The following is a 22,198-nucleotide window of genomic DNA, read 5'->3' as shown; positions in this document are numbered from 1 at the left end:
AATATAATTTCTATAATATATTTTCTTTTAATGCATCGTGTATATCGTATTATTTACTATGTCAAAAATATTGTTTTTGTTGAAAATATTACGCCACCTATTCTTAAGTGTTGGACTATAACGCCGTGGGTCCCAGGTTCGAATCCTGGATCTGGCAAGTACACATTGATACAAGTACACAATTGGCAAGTACACAAGTAACCTCTACTCTGTGGAGGCCCATATGATCCTGTTAGGACATGGTCGAAAAAAAAAATATTCAATATTATGCCAATCAGCCTAATTTTGGTCGGCTGGCTATCCATAGGTTAATTATATTTCGTATTCAGTAATATGTATAAACACGAAAATTAAAATAGTTGTATTTAGTCATTAGACCCTTTAATTAAAAAAAAAAAAACTAAAATGCCCATGGTCGTATTGGATCCCGTCTTCAGAATCAACTTGAATCTAGGATTTTTTTATCATATTCAATCCTAAAAAGATCATAATCGTATATTATGGGTCATTCCAATTTACGTTATAGCTAATAAAATTAACGTTAGAAAGTAGTTCAATGTGAAATGTAAAACAGTAATACGAGTCTTCAGCATAAATTGGCTGATTTTGCTAATTTCAATAATATCCACTCTCACCATTTTCGATCCTAAGAGGATCATAATATGGGCCTCCTGGTTGGAGTTGGGGTGGAGGTTGTGTGTAGATTTTTGATTTTTTATTTGTGTTTGTGTATAGAAATTGATGTTAGCCGCTTGTTGAACCTATTAGGTCCAGACACATTGAAAAACAACATGTGAATTGTATAGACCCGGGACCCATGACATTATAGGCTGACACATTAAGAAGGTAACAATAATAATACGCTGTGGTCAAATGGATATAACATGTTTTTTTACGCATCAGAGTTTAAAATACATTACTCACCAATGTACTTAAGTATTAAAATTTCGACAAACTATCAATGGAACCTATCGGAATATAATACTAGGAATGCGTTTGAAAAAATGCGCAACGGACGCGTGGCGCGTTCAGCAAAGTGCTCTCTCGAGTTGGGAAAGCGGCGTCGACTATTTTTAGAGCGCGCGGCGGCCATCTTGCCCCCCGCCTCGAAAATAAAAGTAAATTCCTCGCGACGAGAGCGTTATGAAAACGTTATGGCGGCGACGCCGACGCCTCTGCTCCGAGAGCGAGTGAGTCACGAGTTTCGCGCCCGCGCGGCGAATCGTCTCAGCCGGCGCGCCTCGAAACAAAACAAACCCTCGTCGACCGTTTTATTCCCGAATGGCCGCACTCTATTTGCGGAGACCCGCAGTCGGACGAACGGTGCGACTTCAACAGCGGACCTCCGAAACGGACGGACGCCGACAGTCATTATTTTCCGAAGATTCCACCTGTAATGCATTCATACATGAAAATCCAAATGAGTCTCGATAGCCGATCGCTGAGGCGTCGCGGTGAAGCGCGCGCGTCGTGCTGCCGAGTTTGACAGGGCGTGCGCGACGCCAGAGAGACGGACTGACGTCCGGCGTGATGCAATTGTTTGTGATGATTCGTGAATTGTTTGCAGTGACAGTTGCCATCTGGACGATTCCACTGGGCGGGCGATATCGCGCGCCGCGGCGGTAGGGCGTTTCTAGGGTGGACACTTCCACGCTCCGCAGGGCGAGCGCTGTATTAATAGTGAAACTGGACAGCGACGCTCGTGCTGTTTTTGACAAACATTCTATTGATGGACCCTGACAACATCACATTTTCAACGTTTATCTACATTTTATGTACAGTAAGAGCGAGATTGTATATTTCGCGCGAATGACTTTGAAGGTTAGTGCATTACACGTCTGAATCACCCGCGAATTGTGATCGTGCGGACAAAAAAAAGATAATTAGGCACGCATTTACACTTCACAACATTTTTATTAATTTTTCATCGTAACTAATAGTTTTTTTTTTAATATACTTACATATGAAGTTAACTATATCTAATGTATTATAATAATATATAGTATCTAGGACGTAGGTATAGATGAAATTGTTTGAGTATGTATCAATTTATAAACCTGGGAGTGTTTATAGAAGACTATGGAAAAGTGTCTCCCAACTCAGTTGTGTTGTGTATTAGCCCGCACGTGGCCACCTGTTAACTGTTTAGTATTTTGAGTGCCGATCTGTTCAATTTTAATATGTATTGGCACTGCATCATAATATCAAAGAATAACAATAATATGAAGACAGTGCATATCGGTGCGTGGTAGTAATGTGGCGCTGGCGATGGCGCGACGCGGAAGAGACAGGTGTGCGCGTGGTCGCGGACGAGTGCTAGTCGGGCGATAAGAAGATGATGTTCACAGGGGCGCACGGGCGGCGGACTCCGGCCGCCCCTAAACGCCCCGCGAGACCTCCGGATAGACACAACTCGGTAACTCCTCCAATTACTTATCAAATAGGTACCTATTCATTGAGAGGTTGTTTATAATTAGATAATTACCAAAGCCAATCTTTACATTAGGCCAGTAACGTCAGTTTGGCATTCAAAATCGATGGTCACATTATTTCTTAGCTATCAAAATGCGCTTAATTTGGATTGAATTACCTATCAGATTGTAAAAAGTAGATGCATATTTACATGGCCGGATTTGAGCTAATACAATATATTGGCGCCCCATAAAAACAACATGTCGCAAATTTGCGACATTATGCAGTAAAGGGTTTTAATGAAACGTATTTTAGAAAATGTTAAATATTTGTAATAATGTAATCTTCTTGCTTTTTTACTGTATGCTATTGCACGTCTTTCAACAACGAATGTTTTGGCTGATGCATGCAAAATTGATGATTTCTGGGTGTCATAACGTCTGAACACTAGATTGGCTTTTTCAGCCTAGTCAATACCAAGAAAATCTTTATACTATGTACAATATTTTCCATCCCTGTCTTGAATATCATTGAAAAAAGATGGAGATATAAAATAAATGTTCTATTGTTATTACTGTATGAGTATAAGCGTATAGTATTCAGAAAAAAACTATATTAAAATAATATTTATGGTAGAAAATATCGAATCTGATTCGGTCAACTCTATTGACAGGTGGCGCCTACTTTCAAATCCCCCTAAAACGCTTTTTGAAAATTTTTGAGTTAGATATGTATTTCTGATGAATATTTTTGTTACCTATAGATATGATGGGCAAAGATTCTTTAAAAAACGCCAAAAATCGTTAATACGTATGATCAAAAATTAGGGCAAATTTCAAAACCTGCTAAAATGGTTGGGTGTACTTTTCAAATGCCCCTAAAATGGATAAGCCAAAATACAATGACATATTCAAAATACTCTTTAGAATGTACGAATTAAATAATAACTACTTACATAAAATTCACAGATTTAATAGATATGAGTTTTTCGCATTTTTCTCAAACCTACCTAAAATCGTTTTAGGGGGTTTTGAAACTAGGCGGTTCAGTTGACAGTTGAGATTATTTCACGACGATTTTCTTTGACGGATATGACGCAATCGATTCGACAGAAGATTTAAAATGGGACCTTGAAACAGTTCAAACCTATCATACAATTATTAAATTATACCGAAATCTTTAAAATATCGTATTTCTTATAAAATAAGACTATATAATGTTACCCAAAGCATAATAAAATACCTGCAACCTGCAACTAATATAAAAGTGGTCATAAGATCACTCAAACAGATACGTACTTGTACGCAATAAAAATTAACCACCAAAATTATTACGTGTCACCAGACATCGATGTTGTCGTTATCTTCAATAATGTTTGGATAGGATACATCGTTATATTACATAGTTGGAATTTAGGCAGTGGAGAGCTTCAAAATAAATCAGTCCGTTCCTCGGGGCTCGAAGCCACAAACCCCGCCAAGGCCTCATTATATTCAGGATTTATTAAATGTAGGTATGTCATATAACTACTAATATACCTAATATGCAGTGACGTCTCTAGACAAAATGCCGCCCCTAGGCAGTGCCAAAATGCCGCCAATTTTTTTTTATACAGTACTTTATAATATCATCCTTTTATGTATCCAATATCTAAGAAATATGTGTTGTATGTATACATTAATAAGAATATATATCTATTTTAAATGCCATCTCTGCTTCAATAGACAATATTGCGAGTCTACGGTTTCAGATGGGTACATTTAAAAATACACTTGACAACTTCCAAAACTCGCGAGTGACTGGCAAACATATTTGGATAAATTTTAAATTAGGTATGCATGTGTCATTGCTGTTCACCAAGAACGTGGCGTCCGAGGACAACGGAAGTAAACTAGACATCGCGAACACGACAAAAAATCCTTATTCATACCTAATTAATACATTTTGTTTCCAAACAGTGAGCTGAATTTTTTAATGGAAAGATATTTCCATTATTACTAAATTTAGGTGTCTATTTATATATATACCTCGTGATTCTCCTAGATTTGCCGCCCTTTGGGTAACAGCCGCCCCCAAGCGACGCTCAATCTGCCTATCCCCACGGGACGTCACTGCTAATATGTAGAGCGTAGAGATGAAGACGCTTAGGTAGAATCGAAATATTAACAACTGTAATACACATAGGTGTCAGATACGAAATACACCCTGAAAATCACACACGTGTGCAATAATAATAACACTGACTTCTATAAATCTACTAAACGTTACACTTAGTTTAGATTGATAAAGTTTCTATTAATAAACAATAAAAACAAAATAAATAAATTATTTATGATTTATCCTTCGATTTGCCACCCTTTGGTAAATGCCACCCTTCACCAGTACCTGTCTTGAATATTCTAATTCGATGCCGATGGTTTACCAATAATTTCTAATACGTTAAATAAAATTCAATATTTAATTACAACCCTAAGACGACCTAAGAGATTCACATGGTTTTTCTAAAATCGCTACGTTTTCAATCAAGACAAAAAATGAATTGGATTGGAATTGGAAATGGAAATGTGTATCGTTACACCGTTACAAATTACGTAGGTAGGTACTGAAATCCAGCACAAAATAAACGAATGCTGGAAGAAAACAACAATTGACATCCCTTCATTGACATCATACATACAAAGATACTATTTCATTTGTACGGATTATTTAAAAATCTAAAATATGGTGTGTAACGGCATATTGCTATGTGGTTAAAGTTAATAAAATCGCTTACAAGGAATGCCTGCGATAGCTTCTCGGATTCTTAGAACGGAGTATGTAGCTATTAACGATATATCCGACTATCTGCGAATAATGTGAAAGTAGTAACTTTTGCATCTTATCATTCAAGGGAAGATCTCCGGTAGGCTAAAAGGGTAGGCTAAGTGGAAAATAGCCGAAACCTCCGATGACGGGTATTGCAGAAAAGAAGATGAAAGTATTGTTGTTTTTATTTAATAAAACGCAATTTTTGTGTAGTACTTATTCCACTTTTAATCAATAGATTAGGACCGGTTTCGTCCGCCTCAGAGGGACATTTTCAACTGAAAGTTGTTTGTTATTGAAAGTAGTTTTATTAAATAAAAACAACAATACAATGTAGTTGCACCATGAATTGACAGTTAACAAAATAAAAAAAATTAAAGATGAAAGTAGTATCTAATTAGGTCTACGGTTTTTTGCGAAATGATTTCTTCACGTCCTTTGCCTCATTTCTGAAATTACAAGCGTTGTCAATAATTGCTTAACATCTAACTAGACTAGAGCAATCCTACACTGATCTTGTTGCTTCAATCGCTTTCTTGAGTGGCTCCATCTGGAAGACGGACGCCCTCGCAGCCTCCTCCTGGAGATCCGGAAACCGGAGATCACTGTTCTCTCCAGACTACCTGAATCTATTCTTATCGTGTGGCCGAAGAATCGTAGAACGCGTCTCTTGCAGTTGGCCTAAAGACGTTCTTCGATGCCAGCGAAAGTGTTTTTGTCAAGCAATACCAAAAGTATAAACATTGTCGTACAATGTTTTCCACATAACAATATGTTTCTCCACCCAAATGTATGTATTATATGGAAATATACCTGCTAGCTCAGATGGTAAAATAGAGTAACTGTCTTTAAATTTGTGGCATCCAATTTTAGGGCAGGTATAATGTTTTCAGTGCAGCAAATTTAAATCGAGGTTTTCGTCACGTCATAAATATATTTGTTTACTATGATTCCGACAAATTTCGTACAACCTTTAACAGAAATATATACCTAAAGTAAATTAATTTTATTATTTTTTTAATAATTCATGGACTTGATTCGGCAGTCTTCATAAACTGTTCTTATCTTCGAGCATTCGTTTAAAAGTGATTGCGAAGTCTTAAAATATTATTTTGTTGTAGACAACGTTGAATACGTCGCGCCACTATTACCATCTCATTAGAGATCTTGAATCTTGAACGTTCAGTTCTAGACGAATTGGAAAACAAAAATTCCTAAACAGAGATCTAAAGACCTAAACCATTAAATTAAAATGTTGGATTAGACTCAGTTTTCTCATCATGATAATAAGTTTTACGACTAGCAATACCGAAAGTTCAATATCTACATCATACTTATACGATTAATAATCATTGTTTGTGACGAATTTGTCAATAATTTGTGCGATCGCCCCATTTACTTAGGTAATTTTGGTGACGCCGCACCGCTCTCCAAAACTACATAATACGATTAACGGCTCTTACTCTATTATAATAGTGTATATTATCAAGATTCTGAAAACGTTACCCACTTAAGACACACTGCATACATATTGCATGTTATTATTATTATTATTATTATGTATATTATATCGACATATTTGTATCAGCATTCTGTGTAGGTGTTTTTATTTATAGTCAAGCGGATTAGGTACATACGTTTAGAATAAACAGAAGGATCTGAAATGTGGATTATTATAATGGTTTCACGATGATCTATTTTGGAAAACTATTTGAATATGTTTACAAATCCATGCATACCACTGTATGTTATATTGAGAAATAAATTTATATATGTAAGACCGAAGCAAAGTCATTGTAAAATAGGTATGACGAATGTAGGATGGAAATTGTTCCAAAAATATATTAAATAATTATAAGGAATAATTAAAAAGAAAACCCACTGCCTACACAGTGACGTCTCTAGAAAAATTTCTGCCCGTTGGCAGCGCGAAAATGTTGCCCATTTTTTATACAGTCTATTTTATCATCCTTTCATGACCCAAATATTTAAGAAATATGTTGTATGGATACATTACTAATAAAATATATACCACTAAATCCAATTTAAATGCCATCTCTCTCTACTACAATAAACAATATTGCGAGTCCACGGTTTCAGATAAGTACATTTAAAAATACACCTGACAACTTTCAAAACTCGCGAGTTGACAGGCAAAAATATTACCTACCTATAATTCAAATATAATTCACAAATCTGCACGTGGCATTGCTGGACAACGGAAGTAAACTAGACATCGCGAACCCGACAGAAAATACAGTCCTGTTAAACCTTTATGTTAATTAATACATTTTGTTTCCAACCAGTGAGCTGAATTTTTGAATGGAAAGATATTTTCGTTATTGGTACTAAGTTTTTAGTTCCTATTTCTATATAATACACCTAATAATTCTCCTCGATTTGCCGCTCTTCGAGTAACTACCGCCCCCAAGCTACGCTCAATCTACCTACCCCCAAGGGACGTGACTGTGCCTACATATGTGTATAATAATATTACCAGCGCTCGAAATAACAAATTTTAAGAACCAGAGCGCTCAATAATTTTCCTAAAATTTCCCTCATTTTTTATTTTATAAATACCTACATATGACGGACATATTTGATTGTACTAACAGTCTTTAACTTCTAACATGCATATACATAGGTATATCTACTGACAATTTGATTTCTACGAAATATACTGTCAAAAAATGTATTATTCTCTTTTCTTCCTCTGTCCTCATCCAAGAGGTCCAATCACCTACCTCCACTGGACGTGCGTGTTTTGTAATTATACATATACATTATAAAATAACATACAGTGATTGAAAATGTCAAAAGGCGAAGTCCCAGTCTCTAAACCCAAATCATATAGAATAGTACAAAAGTCTCAATAATTATAATTTATTATTATTATAACAACTAAATATTTGCGTGCATTCGTGTATAGTTATATTTATTATTATTGGAGTAGGTAACGCTTTGGCTAGCACGCGTTCATGCAACAGACTTTGTTTTTTTATGACAACAAAGTCTGTTCGCTGAAGGCCGAAATCGAAATCGCCTAAAAATTCACCCACCAACCACCTATTTTAGATTTTTTTTCATAAGAATTTTAGGTCCTAAAGGGTGACTTTTAATTTGGCTGTCATATTAATATTAAAATATACAATTTATGTAGTTTATGTTTGGGTAATAAGTCAGTATCATGATCATTATATTGAATATAATTAGGGATTACAATACCGAATGAATATATCAATACCGGTATTTCTTATTGAATACCGGTATTCGTCAAAACTTATTATAGAAAAAAATAAGTACATACGTATCTATTAAAATCTATTTGAAATACTATTTTTTTGCAATCTACATACATTTATTATGTTGACCTTTATAAATATGTATTGATGATAATATTTTAGAACTGTTAATTTTTACAAATTACTAGTCCGGGTACAGGAAAATCTCTCTGAAATACAACGTTTGTTGGATGTACTATCAACGTTAGATCAATAGTTATAGAATAATTGAAGACATTAATTCGCCACGAATATCTTCTTTTTCGAAATACGTTAATTCATCGCCACAATTCTATATAAGTATATTTGAGGGATTTTGTTTTAATATTATGTAACTTTTGTTGGTTTCGGTCAATATATTTGCGTTTTGGCAGCATAAAATTTATACACTATATATTTATACAATATAGTAGTAAATAATGAAAAAATAACATTAATTCATTTTCGAAAATATAAACGTGTATGCTTTCTTAATACCGAAAATACCGGTATTTCGGTATCGATAAATAATTGAATACCGGTATTGCAATCCCTAGATATAATAATGGAGAGCACACCAAATTCAATTTCGTGTCCTATCTGTCATGTTATTAAATATTAATCAATAACTAGGTAACTGTCTTGTGATATAATGTCAAACTTGTTAGTGGTTAAGTGAGTATTTTATTGTAATGATTTATTGTTTTTATTTAATTCTTAATGGAATGCATTTCCACCATGAATTGACAGTTAACACCATAAAAAAAAGAAAACTTGTAATGTTGCTTGAAACCACAATATAACTTAATAAATGTGGTAGGAGGTCGATGTATTGGGAAATATTATAATGCTATGCAAAAAGGTTTCTTTTCTTGCTTGAAAAGTAAATCAATTCTATGACAATAATATGAAATCTTACTTAAGTTACCTACAATTCAATCACTTCAGCGTTCTTATTATATTTGCAGGCTCTAATTTTACAATAAACCTTTGAAAACATGTCAATATCTCTGGATAAGACACTAGTATTCGTAATTATTATGTCCTCGTACGCGATACCACGTCGTATCGGTGTCATTTCATTTTATGTAATCATTAATCGCTTCTTCAATTATTTTGAAAATAACCACTGTAGAAATTTGTGTTGTTTACAAGATTTTCTTGTACAGCAACTCTTTAATTCTAAAAGTTGTCAAATTCTTTCGAGATAATAATGCATGGCAAGAACAGGTGTACATACATGAAGACGTAAAATTTTAATAATCCGAAACAACTTTGTTTCTTAAATTTTATAGCAGCTATGGTTGATCGAATACATAAATCATTAGGTATATAATTTACTACATACTTTAAGATACTAAATTAAATGTTAATATGATAACATAGTATTAATAAAATTTATGTATAGTAAATTAGCAGCTAATAAGCTAGATAACACCCACGATGGCGTCATGGGTCCCAGGTTCGAATCATGGGTTTGGCAAGTACACATATTGTATTTCAATTTGTGTGTGACTCAGAGTATGGACCTATAAGGTTTACTTACTACATTACTCGTAAAAACAAAAACTGTTAATACAAATCTCCACTATATTATGATACTATTAGGATCGGACATGGTCGGATTGATAGTGTGAATAAGCAGCTAAATGCAAATTTAAATACACAATTCGTAGATAATGGTAGTGTTACAGTAAGCTAGATTTTAACATATTGAATCTATGTTAATGAATGATTTTGCTTCCATGTGTATCATTTTGAACGAACGTTTGATAAATTAAAAGTTTAATAAAATTAACACAGCTCGTGAGGTAAATTAGCATAATAACATAATACCAATACCGTTTCTAGTTTTTAGACTGCGGTGCTTATGGGTATTTTTATCAGTTCTAAATGCCTTTGGATGTGTTATGATCTTAATAATTATGGTTGCATTTCTCTTTAAAAAAAAAATCGAGACGAAATGAGGAAAATTTCGTGGCCAATGAATTTACATACAAATTTGACTAGCATTATGATAAAATCTTGAGTTACAGGACGTATTAAACCAATTAAACATAGGTACCGATTGATTTAATAAGAAAAAATATTTTTCTTCGATTAGACCATTTTCTTTCATTTTTTTGTGTTGACACGAGGTCTTTCTTTATTGAACAGAATTTGAATGTAATATTATATTATGTTATAAATACTATTGAATACAAAATATGGTCGAGTGTAGGGATTCCAATACCAAATGAAAATATCAATACCGGTTTTCGGTATTTCTTATTGAATACCGGTATTAATACCGATGATCATTGAAGCATGTCGGAAAAACAGAGGTATCTATCAATAACCTAATAAATAATAATAAAATTATGTATAGTTAATATAATTATGATAGAACTGCTGAATTTTACAAATACCTTGAATTTGATTTCGTAATCGGATTAAATATTTCTGAAACTATATAAAAGTCCATATTATGTTTTTGTGAAACTGTGTATTCTATCACATCTGAAATATCAGTTCGCCCTTTTCATATCCTTATTTTTTTAAATTATTTAATTACTTAATGGTTTATTTAGATCTTAAATGATTTTAAATACCGGTATTACAATCTCTAGTTGTGTGACGCTATGTAACTTTTATCACTTGACATTCTCAGTGTTAACGACCATTTTGCATTGAGAATATATTCACTCGCTCGCAATACAATCAACTTAGCATTATTATATTATTATTAAAAAATAATGGTACTTACTCTACATTTTTTTTTCGTTTTATCACGCTACAACGAAATATTTTCCAGGGATTGACACGAGTGCCGAGGGCGCGTGTTACCCACGCGCTCAGTCCTGGCGTGAGTGGCGCTGGGAGTGGCGGAAGTGGCGGCGCAACCAGCGGTGCGACTAGCGGAGCGGCGAGTGGTGGAGGTGGTGCTAACTTTCTTTCTGTTCCGCTCAATTGTGAAGGCGCCGCTTGTGAACCAAAACGGTCCAGAGCAAAAAAGATATCTAAACGAAGAGGAGCCATTAAACATCACAGGTACGTAACTACGACACGTACGTTAAAACAATATTACATACGTATTACCTATATGTATATATCTGACGGGTATATCCATCAATCAAAAATCATATATACAAATATATATATATAAAACCTTAGTAAAGCATATTGTCAAAAAATATGAAGAAGACATTAGAAAACTAAATCATAAAACCAACAACGTAACACTAACAAAATGGCTGAGCGGTGCCGACTACTCTACAACATAACTCCATAACCTGTTACCTTTAAAGTTTTGACTGAAGAAATATTAGAAGAATAAGAGTGATTAATGATTGTATTTTCAATTTTACTTGACAAAGTATCCTGGGAGAAGTCCGAGGGAAACGATAAAAGTCAAGATTAATATGCATAATTTGCCGGTAAACAAATTGTAGAATGGTTTTTAAACTTTTCCTGTTACACAAATGCACATGCACAATCTATAGTGTGAAACTTAATGCATATCGACATTAGTAAACGTTGCTATCAAATTAAATGTACTTATCACTAATTCCAACGAAACAGTAAAAACCAATCCCTAAATGCTTTAGTATTTTTCTCTTCTGTGGATAGAGATGTTAGAAATTTTCGTTTGAAGAGTTTTAAAATACTAAGCAGGCATCAGAAGGCCGTAAGCGAAATCATAGTTAAGTATTTTTGATAGATTATGGAAAAGCAGGTAGTAAGTATGTAGCATAGAAAACTCATTTTTAAGTCGCGATTTTTGTGGGAACATTATTAAATCAGTATGATATTTATTATATGCAGATCTCCATCCAATGTAAATACAATTATATTGAAATGTGAAATATAGACATTCTTCAAATTTGGCCATTCTCATAATATAACGGGTTACAAGTTTTTCCATGTAAATTTTTGCGTCTTTCAAATCTTTATGAGTATTTCTTGCCGAATTGTGTTTAATTTTAGTGTAAACAATATTTTGGAACAGATGTAAGCTTATACAAAAAAATTGTCAACGACCTCTTCAAAATCCCATTTTGCATTTCGATTTAGTCACCGTGAAAAAAAATGTCTGTAAGAAACTTCCCGACAATAATAGTCAGCTCATTTCGTGGCGACTTTCTTTTCAACAATGTAGGTACCTACCCACTAATACTTAAAATCTGAACATTCATTAGTCATTATAAACAATATACGAGATTTACATTATCGATATGTTGTGGCACATATATGTTTTGGTTCTACCACCCACTATGTCTCCACGCCATTTCTGGCATAAACTGTGTCGTGGCGAACGAAAGAACCCAAGACACTAGTTTTAAATAATGTTCACTTGAGTGTGAATAATAAATTCTTTGTTTAATTACTCCTATTGTTGCTTTAGTTTATCTCACGTGATAAGAGATCTATTTACTTAGAGAATACGTTTTATAACTTTGCAACTTTTCTTGCACTTTTTACTACACTGATTACCTCGCATAAAATTAGTGCAAAATTATATTCACTTGTATTAATTTATGTAACAATAAGAAAATAAATAGATTATATAATATGTAAAAAAATATTATATACATCATTTTCACCCTGGAGCCGGCGTGCAAAGTTATGAAGCAGCAACTCTGCCGTATGAGGTTGAACAATAATTAAAATGTATATTGTGTGTTGTTCTTTATAAGTCGAACTGTCAGAATTTGTGGACAAAATAACTGGTATAATATACCTCCTAATAATATAACAGTGAAAAACAGTCAAAAATAATTTTAATTGTTTTAAAGTTTAATGACATGTTATTTTCAGAATTCACGAGGTGAACGGCCATCGTTTTGTGGCGAAGTTTTTCCGTCAGCCAACTTTCTGCGCCTTCTGTAAGGAGTTTCTATGGGGATTCGGCAAACAGGGATATCAATGTGTCAGTAAGTGTTTTATAAATTAATAATTATCATTCGTCTCTATTTAACAAAATGCTTAGAAAGATTTGCGACCATTCTAGCACGTACTGTGAAGTAATAAAGTTAGTGCAATATTACCTAACCGATTTTTTTTAACGGTACATGTTCAAACACGCGCGTTAACATAATTTTACTCCCTACTTCAATTATAGTTTGTCAATGTATGGCTACGGCCGAATGTTGTAGCTTAACCACTGGGGAATGCCAAAAGAAATGGCGTATTTCAAAAAAACACTACCTTATTCTTAGGTCATTAATTATTATAAAGCAATCATTATTCGTAGGATGTTTATCACACTTGAATGGTCAAGGACATAGCTTATAAATAGTATCTTTAGAATTATTTTTGAATAATAAAATGCCTAATTCTTGTCAAATTTGGGATCACAGAGATTATCAGTATATTTTTTTATCGTAAATATTTCACTATAATAATGTCGATATAAATTATACTAATGGTTTTATAAATGCGTTTAAAAATTAATAAATGTGAAAAATATTAACACCACTGCACATTTATGTACTGAACTATGACTATATTCTAAAACATTAGAGCGAGAGGTTTAAAAGAATACTATTTTATGTAATAAAAATACTTTATGCATTCATTAAATGCTTAAAATAAATATAAGGGATAATAAGGCTTCAAAATTATATAAATAGATTATCTACAACGTTTAAGAAGTGTCCAGGATCATGGTTTGAAAATATAATAAAAATTCAATTTTGACCTACGACGAGCATGTGGGCCGTTAATGGCCGATGAATTTTGATAAAGTATCATAACTCCAAGAATGGAGATGAAGTGTGGCGCGTACATCACATCCGAGTTGTCTACGGGGACTTTTGGGAACTCAACATTATCCAAACTATTAGCGACTAAAATGACCGTATGAAGATAGACTGGACATAGGAAGATGACTTGAGGAGCCTAAGGTCCACCCTGGGCTCTTGCACCACCAGTGTATATTATAACCCCTCCATAAATAAAGAAGCTGCGCAGATTGTAATCATTCTGATGAGCATCGGTCGGTTCGTGGACTTTTTTTACAAGTTACCAAACTTACTGCTAGCAATACAGATTCATAATGGACACTTAATATTTCCAGTTACACAAACCAAACAGGACCCTTTTAAATATTGGTTATTTATTATATAAACACAGTATTACATTATAATAGTAAGGTAGAAAATACGGGGTGGTTTTCATCGTGTTCTCTTTTTTCCGTCCTATTTTTAAAAGACCCTCGCAACTAAGGAACACTCTTCACGCTGTGGTCGATCTATAACCGCATTCTTTTGAGTGTCATTTTTTTCTAAACCAAATTGTTTGTTTAGCCATGAACCATGAGCTGAATTCATGCGATAAATATTGATGCCATGTGTATTCAGAATAATTATGATAGGTACTTAGTTGATTCACGGATAGTGTACTGTCAGCGATAAATAAAACAATAACAGAGTTACGCTCGAGTTTCGAAGCTTTTGAAAGTTTGGCAGTCGGCCGCGTTGGCTCTACCCATCATTAATTCGATAACAAAAACATTTTTGTGTAGACATTTTAAATACTTATGTATATGTTTTGCTTCTTAGCTATGAAAGACTTTGCAAGAAAATATCCGAAAGATCTATACAAGTACCTACAAAGCGTATTGAATTTAATAGCTGTTAACCTATAGGTTCGCGCATGCAAATAATGCATACAGCTGCATTATAAGATCTCCGTGTCTTTGACCTATATAAGAAGAATTCAGCTCAGAAAATGAAATATTCCGTGTTATAACTTGTCCAGACCTATTCTCTCTGTACCTACCAGAATAATGTTGTTATATAAATGTAAATGCATTTTGATGCAAGTTTTTTCTAAGTGTTGTATGATGAATCATCATAATCCTTCAAACAATAACATCTGTGAAATATTATAAAATGTAATCGAGTATTTTTGAGTTTGTTCGGTATCAAATAAAGCGACTTTTTCAAAAAAAAAAAAAAACAATTTAGCATTCCTTTTTAGCCGGTACGCAATTTTTTAATGAAGTTATTTAAATGCGAACCGGTCTTTATAGAAAATAATAATTTGCGGCTAGCTTTCATACCGCAAAATACACTAATCTAAATATTGTGTTTCTCGGTCTCATAAATAATTTGGGTACCTACTATAATAATCCATATTATGTGCATGCCTATATGTAAGAAATGATACACAATATCAGTTTAATATGTAATTTACTATATTACCCAACTTTTACCAGTTTAGGGGGTAATTTTACCGGGGTGGAGAAAATTCGCTACAAGAGAGATGGTCATTAGTCACATTCTCAGCTCATTGTATATTTGGATGTAGTGGATATGATGGTGTGATGAGGAGGTGACTGCTGTGTGGAATGAAGACTTGGAGTTACCGGCGGAGATGGCGTGTTTATTTGATAGATTGACACGTACAGTTTACATAGATACAACGATAAAAGATAACAGCGAGGTGGGTATTTTCGCCCAAAGCACGATGATACTTAATGACAGTTCTCAACTAAGATAAATATTCGTTCAATCGCGATGGCTTTTTTATTGAAACCCATCACGATTGAAAATGCTTACACTGAGTATCCCAGGCCTTCGGTGAGAAAATGCATTTTCAACATAATAAATATTCCTAAGGTGAAATTTATAAGCAAGAAAAATATATGTATTAATAGATACTTAATGGAATTTGACAAACAGTGTATATTTTCCTTTTGGTGAGTATACATAGTGCCTGAAGATGCCGAAAGGCGAAACCCGGGTCGCAAAAAACGACTCAAATGAAATAGTACAAAACTTAAATCCATTAGAATTTAAAAATATATATGATAATGTTATTTTCAGCGTTTCTCACTGATTCAGCATTATACAAAACTGACGACGGCCTATGGATAATAATATAAACAATAATAATTAAATACATAATATTTGAGAACTATTCGTATGTCAGGATTTTGCTGACACTGCTTATTATTCGGGACTCGTTGATCGCCACACGTATTTTAAAATTTAAAGTAAACGTTTATAAAAAAATTAATAGCATGTCAATTTGAGCTTGCCACTGGATTCAAACCCACGGTTTTTGAAGATAGGACTACTTGGCAGTGAGTGCATTAATATCCAACATTTCGTAATTTCAGGAGGAATGTTAAATTTATGAAAATCATCAGTTAATATTATAATATGATCTGATTTCTCGTATACTTTTTTCAAATAAAATAAGTGAGTTAATATGTATTTTTTTTTTAAATACTATGAAGCCAGTTCCTGTACATGCGTCGCAGTTAGGGGAATTGTGTGACAATTTGCAAAAAATGTTCACGTTATAGTGAATCCATCGCACGTGTTTTGCGATCTTTGGAATTTGTTACACTTGAAGTCCGTGAGAGGAGGCGCAAGAAAGTTTACCCAGCAATAATAGACCTTATGCCTATTAATTATAACGACAATCCACATTCGCCAAAAATATTATTTCGTAATAAGCCCCTTCAATTAAAATACGGCGATGATTTATAATATGTCTTCGTCTCTCGTCTTATCTTTTATGATAAACATGTTTATAAGCAATCTTCGGTCTCGGCCGATGCCACTTATAAAAATCATGTTATTTGCCTTGGTAGGCATTTGTAAAGTAAAATTACTTGACAGAATTGGATCCCGCATTTAGTATATTAAGTTATAAGAAAGACAGGTGTATCGATAGTTTAAAGGATAAAAGTGATCACCCAGAAAGTGAAAGGTATGGGGTTGAAAACCATTCTTTTCTAGAATTTCTCTAATGTGTATGTTTTTGAGCTTTTGTTAAATATGTACATATTTCAATCATTACTGTTATGATTGAAATATTGGAATTTGATATTATCTTACCATAGATTTTATGTATATCTTATTTTAAATATAAACATTTTTTTGTAGATTTTATAAGTGGGTTCATACAATAAACCTATATGTGTAGGTAACTGACGAATATTATTCAAGACCTAAGTTTGATCTTTTAATGCTATCTGTCAATTATTGTAAACTAACCATCATTTTAAATAAATATAATACAATAATTAAAATGTACTTATGTACGCGCGTTAGAAGTTATACTTCTTTGGCGTAACAAAACAAAACTTGTGATAAACTAGATTCTTTGACTAGCTCTTAGTTATCTTGTTAAATTACACACTCAAGATAAAGTACCGCTTATTGGAACGCCGTTGGTTTATTTCTATACACTCTAAATTATATAATGGTTTCTCGTTGTTTTTATTTTTAAAGTACCAACTGTCACTCTGACGTTTGATCGTTTGTTTATGTAAGGAATTGCAAATGGTCGACAATAATAAATTCGCTGCCTAGGCAATGGAACAATTCTAAACTTTAATATTATACTGTATAACCGAGACGATTGCAGTACCATACCGTGGCGTAAAGGTAGTGCGTTCGGCTGATAACCGAACAATCGGTGGTTCGAATCCAAACGAGTGTGTTTTTTTCGTGTTAAAAAATAAATTATCTGTTACATGTCACACGCCAAAAATACACTCTGATCTGATTCCCCAAACGCGCCAAAAGAAGTATAACTTCAATAAATTTTCGAAATTCGGCGAAAATTAACTTTTGCAGATTAATAATGGGTAAATTGTCTTTTGTTTCTAGCTTGCCAGACAGCGGTTCATAAAAAGTGCCATGGAAAGTTATTGGGGGCGTGTCCTCAGTCGAGCTTTAACTCAGAGAGTACAATTGTAAGTAAATGTATTATTTTAATGCAGCTTTTCTATTTTTTTTTTCTTTTTAAATCGAAACATATTTTTTGCTAAAAATTCTTCTGCTATTTTAATTTGGCTTGCATTCCATTGGATTTATCGGCGACACTCGCGACCGCGATATCCTAATATAATTTTATCAGATTATCACATACGAGTATTCGCATCGTCGTGATACGAGTATAATATACGCTGAAATATCTATTTACTCACTCAAAATACCTATAAGTAATTATTCATAATCATTTTTTATAGTCAATATAACCTCCACAGAGCGGAGATTGTATTGACAGATTTTTGATTTTACGAGAAACGGAATTAAGCCTCTTGCTCGAACTATTAGGTACATACTGTGGTCCAAACACATTGAAAGACAACATGTGAATTTTCCAGACACAAGGTTCAAACCCAGGACCCACGACCATATGAACCAATACGGTAACCGTTCGCCAATTTAGATACCTATAGGTACCCATTCGCTGCGGACATTTTAATTAATATTTAATTACCACATTTAAATAACATGCTAATTATGTATAATGGCCACAATGGGCAACGCACCAGTTGCATTGGACGCAGTGAATGGGTTAATATTGTTTTCTTCACTCTCTGTTTTAGTAGTGATAAATCTATATGATCCTTTTATGTTATGGATTTATCAACAGCTATTTTATGATTAACGACATATTTTAAGGTTCATCTGTTTATTTGTAACACTATAATGCGTAAGTTTAGTAGCACAACTATACCAAGTTTTAATACATTGGAATAATGGTACCTAATGATGATTCCACAAGGGATGTCACTAGGCGCTAGACACGTACGAAATATAGTCAAACAAGAATGCAACTAGTGACTAGAAAAAATGTAAAAATGACACACAATATTATAAATCTATCCAAATTGGTCCTCATTTATTCCATTGAATAAATTTGTATTGCAAGCTCTATGATAATAAATATCACCATTTATTAATAATATTATATTATATTCATAATCTAGAAAAAAAAACTATTTTAGATTGTAACACCACTTTCAATTTCAAGACCTCTAGTAGTAGGTAATATCTAATTATCGACATTCTTTGTGTTTACTATTTACTATTAGTATTAATAATTATATTGCTGTAAAATGTAATTTTATCGTGTTCCTATTTACTATCTCTATGGATACAGATTTAAAAAAAATATGTAAGTACCAACTGATAAATAATGCTATCAACTCATCAAATATGATAGGTCTGAAATAACTGCATTTTAATGAAATTGAAATATCTGACGTGGAAATAATTGACCAAACGATTAATTTTAGTATCTTAGGGAGCGGTTCAAGATTGACCTTCCTCATCGATTTCGTCCACATTCCTTCGTGTCTCCGACTTTTTGTGATCATTGCGGATCGTTGCTTTATGGATTTTTCCGACAAGGACTCAAATGTGAAGGTATTTATTTATTTATTAGAACTATATTCTTTTGCAACACGGTCATCAATTTATATGTAAAAAAGATGAAAAATTCAAAGCGGATTTGAATGATATAATAGTGTCAAATTATTTTGAATAAGGGAAATACATAAATTGGTTAGGTTAGGTTAGGTTAGAAATAAACCAATTAATCTTATTTACCGTGATTTGGAAAAAAGAATCACATCAATACCTTTACCGACCTCAGTATATTTATTATGCTATTATTTCACTCTTTGGAGGCCCATATTATAATCTTCTTAAGATAGAACATGAAAAAAAAAAAGATTTGAATGTAAAAGTTTGTTTAGATTATTGATGTTAGTTTATTATTAATTATTATTTTCCATTAAAAATACTTAATTGTAAATATATAATTTTGAAATCGTTTTCAAAATATTTGTATATTTAAGTGAGGTCGATAAAACAGATTCCTGTGTAAAATATCGATAGTTTTAACATACTCAATAATAGGTAGCACTATTTTCTATTCTATCGAAAGTGAGAATGGTACTGATAGTACAATTCATATTATAGGTACCTATATAAATCAATTGTCTGCGAAATGAAATGCTAGATGGATAATAAAGGATACGTGGTGTTTTGGTGTACCTACGATTTACGATGTACATACTTATCATATTATAGTTTAACTTTATTTTTAAAAATAGGATGGATATTAATCTATATATATAAAAGAAAGTCGGGTTAGTTACACCATTTATAACTCGAGAACGGCAGGAACGATTTTTATGATCTTTGATTTGTTGGATTTGTCTCAGCCCCGAATAGCAGAATAACTATTAAAACATCGGAAAATTTTACGGAAAAGAAAATTATGAATAAAATTAATTTTCTCATACATTTTGACATTTTGAACAATGAACCATTCGCAAATAAAAGAAAATCACAAAAAATTTAAATCCGTATACAACGCCATCTCTTATACATGACAGAAACAATAAACAAGAAACAAACAAACAAAAGAAAGAATGATAGTCGAAATGTCTAACTGACAATGGTGTGGTATGCCTAACATTTCGTGCTCCATGTCAACAGCTGAATTTTCTTGAAAACGATACTCATTGCGATATGACAATCGCTGAAGCAATTGTTTCTGCATCTCTAAGTCAGATACGCACTTTATTTACTATCATTATTTCGACATGCTTCTCATCGAATCCACCTGAACTGTAAAACAAATACAAGGATGACATGTCAGAAGACATTTTACATCGAATTCGTGTCAGTTCAGGGAATCCCGATCTCGAGGTGAATGAGGAGATACATAACCAGGCTTTGCTTTTGATCGAATACATGTGTCACCTCATGTGTGGCAGTTTTTTAGTCAAGTTAGGAATGCCAACGCCACATCGTGGAATGAACGACGCTTTCAATCGAGAATTGGAACGTTATCGTGAATATGATCGAGATGCATTGAACCAATCAGTTCGAACGAATGTACCACTGTTGAACCCTCAACAGAAGGAAGTGTACGATACGTTAATACGTTAATGAAGGCAATTGATGATGGAAATGGTGGCTTATTTTTCCTCGACGCGCCCGATGGAACTGGGAAGACATTCCTCATGTCATTGATTTTGGCTACTGTTCGTGCGAGATCCGAAAATGCTGTAGCAGTTGCTTCTTCTGGGATAGTGACCACGTTGTTAGAAGGATGCCGAACGCCTCATTCAACGTTGAAATTTCCGACTGAAAAACCGACATGCAACATTGCGAAATACTCAGCAATGGCCAAAGTTTTGTTAGCAAGTAAAATCATCACCTGGGATGAATGCTCAATGGCGCACAAACGCGCATTGAAAGCGCTCAATCTAACTATGAAAGATCTGCGCAATGACTCAAGAATTTTTGGAGGCGCAATGATTCTACTATCTGGCGATTTTCGCCAAACACTACCAGTCATTCCAAGATCGACCGCTGCTGATGAAATAAATGCTTGCCTTAAATCATCGACTCTGTGGTACTATGTGAAGACACTTCAGCTGACGACAAACATGCGAGTTGCATTGCTAAACGATCCATCTGCCGAAGATTTCTCCAAGCAATTGCTGACTATCGGTAACGGCCGTGTTCCTGTCGATGAATCGAGCGGATTGATTTCGTTTCCACTGAATTTTTCTAAATTTAACTAAGTACGAACTCATCAACAAAGTGTTACCAAACATCATTGCTAATCACAAACATGACAATTGGTTGAGTGAACGAGCATGCTTGCGGTAAAGAACAAAGATGTGGATCACTTAAACTTCACAATTCAAAATCAAATCGTTGGTCCACTGCATTCCTTCAAATCTGTCGACTGTGTAACAAACGAAGACGAAGCAACCAACTATCCAACTGAATTTTTAAACTCATTGGATCTGCCTGGCTTGCCACCGCACAATTTACGACTGAAGGTTGGCTCGGTAGTCACCATTGAATTGAAATTGAATTACGATATGTGAACTTACCAGACCCAGGATTCGAACCTGGGACCCTCGACATTATAGACCGGCGCTTAATCCACGCGGTCATCGT

The 22,198-nt window shown here is 33.7% G+C and overlaps 1 protein-coding gene across 2 annotated transcripts; it reads left to right on the top strand.

Annotated features, from left to right (window-relative positions):
• Positions 1-1,192: 1,192 nt before the first annotated feature.
• Positions 1,193-19,932, top strand: LOC147068619 (putative protein kinase C delta type homolog). 2 transcript variants are annotated; one of them, XM_085952098.1, is made up of 5 exons: positions 1,193-2,416; positions 11,272-11,507; positions 13,275-13,390; positions 18,089-18,174; positions 19,507-19,932. In XM_085952098.1, exons 1-5 carry the CDS (start codon positions 2,336-2,338, stop codon positions 19,723-19,725), a joined length of 738 nt encoding a protein of 245 aa, XP_085808224.1. In that variant the 5' UTR covers positions 1,193-2,335; the 3' UTR covers positions 19,726-19,932. The 2 variants fall into 2 exon arrangements, with proteins under 2 accessions (XP_085808224.1, XP_085808225.1); XM_085952099.1 differs by having other exon boundaries at positions 1,672-1,821.
• The last annotated feature ends 2,266 nt before the right edge of the window (positions 19,933-22,198 follow it).

This window comes from Rhyacophila brunnea, unplaced genomic scaffold (assembly GCF_057557595.1).
Source record: "Rhyacophila brunnea isolate RB1 unplaced genomic scaffold, BYU_Rbru_1.0 scaffold_3, whole genome shotgun sequence".
Lineage (NCBI taxonomy): Eukaryota > Metazoa > Arthropoda > Insecta > Trichoptera > Rhyacophilidae > Rhyacophila > Rhyacophila brunnea.
Note: the sequence above shows the minus strand (reverse complement) of the source record. Positions and strands in the feature narration are given on the sequence as shown.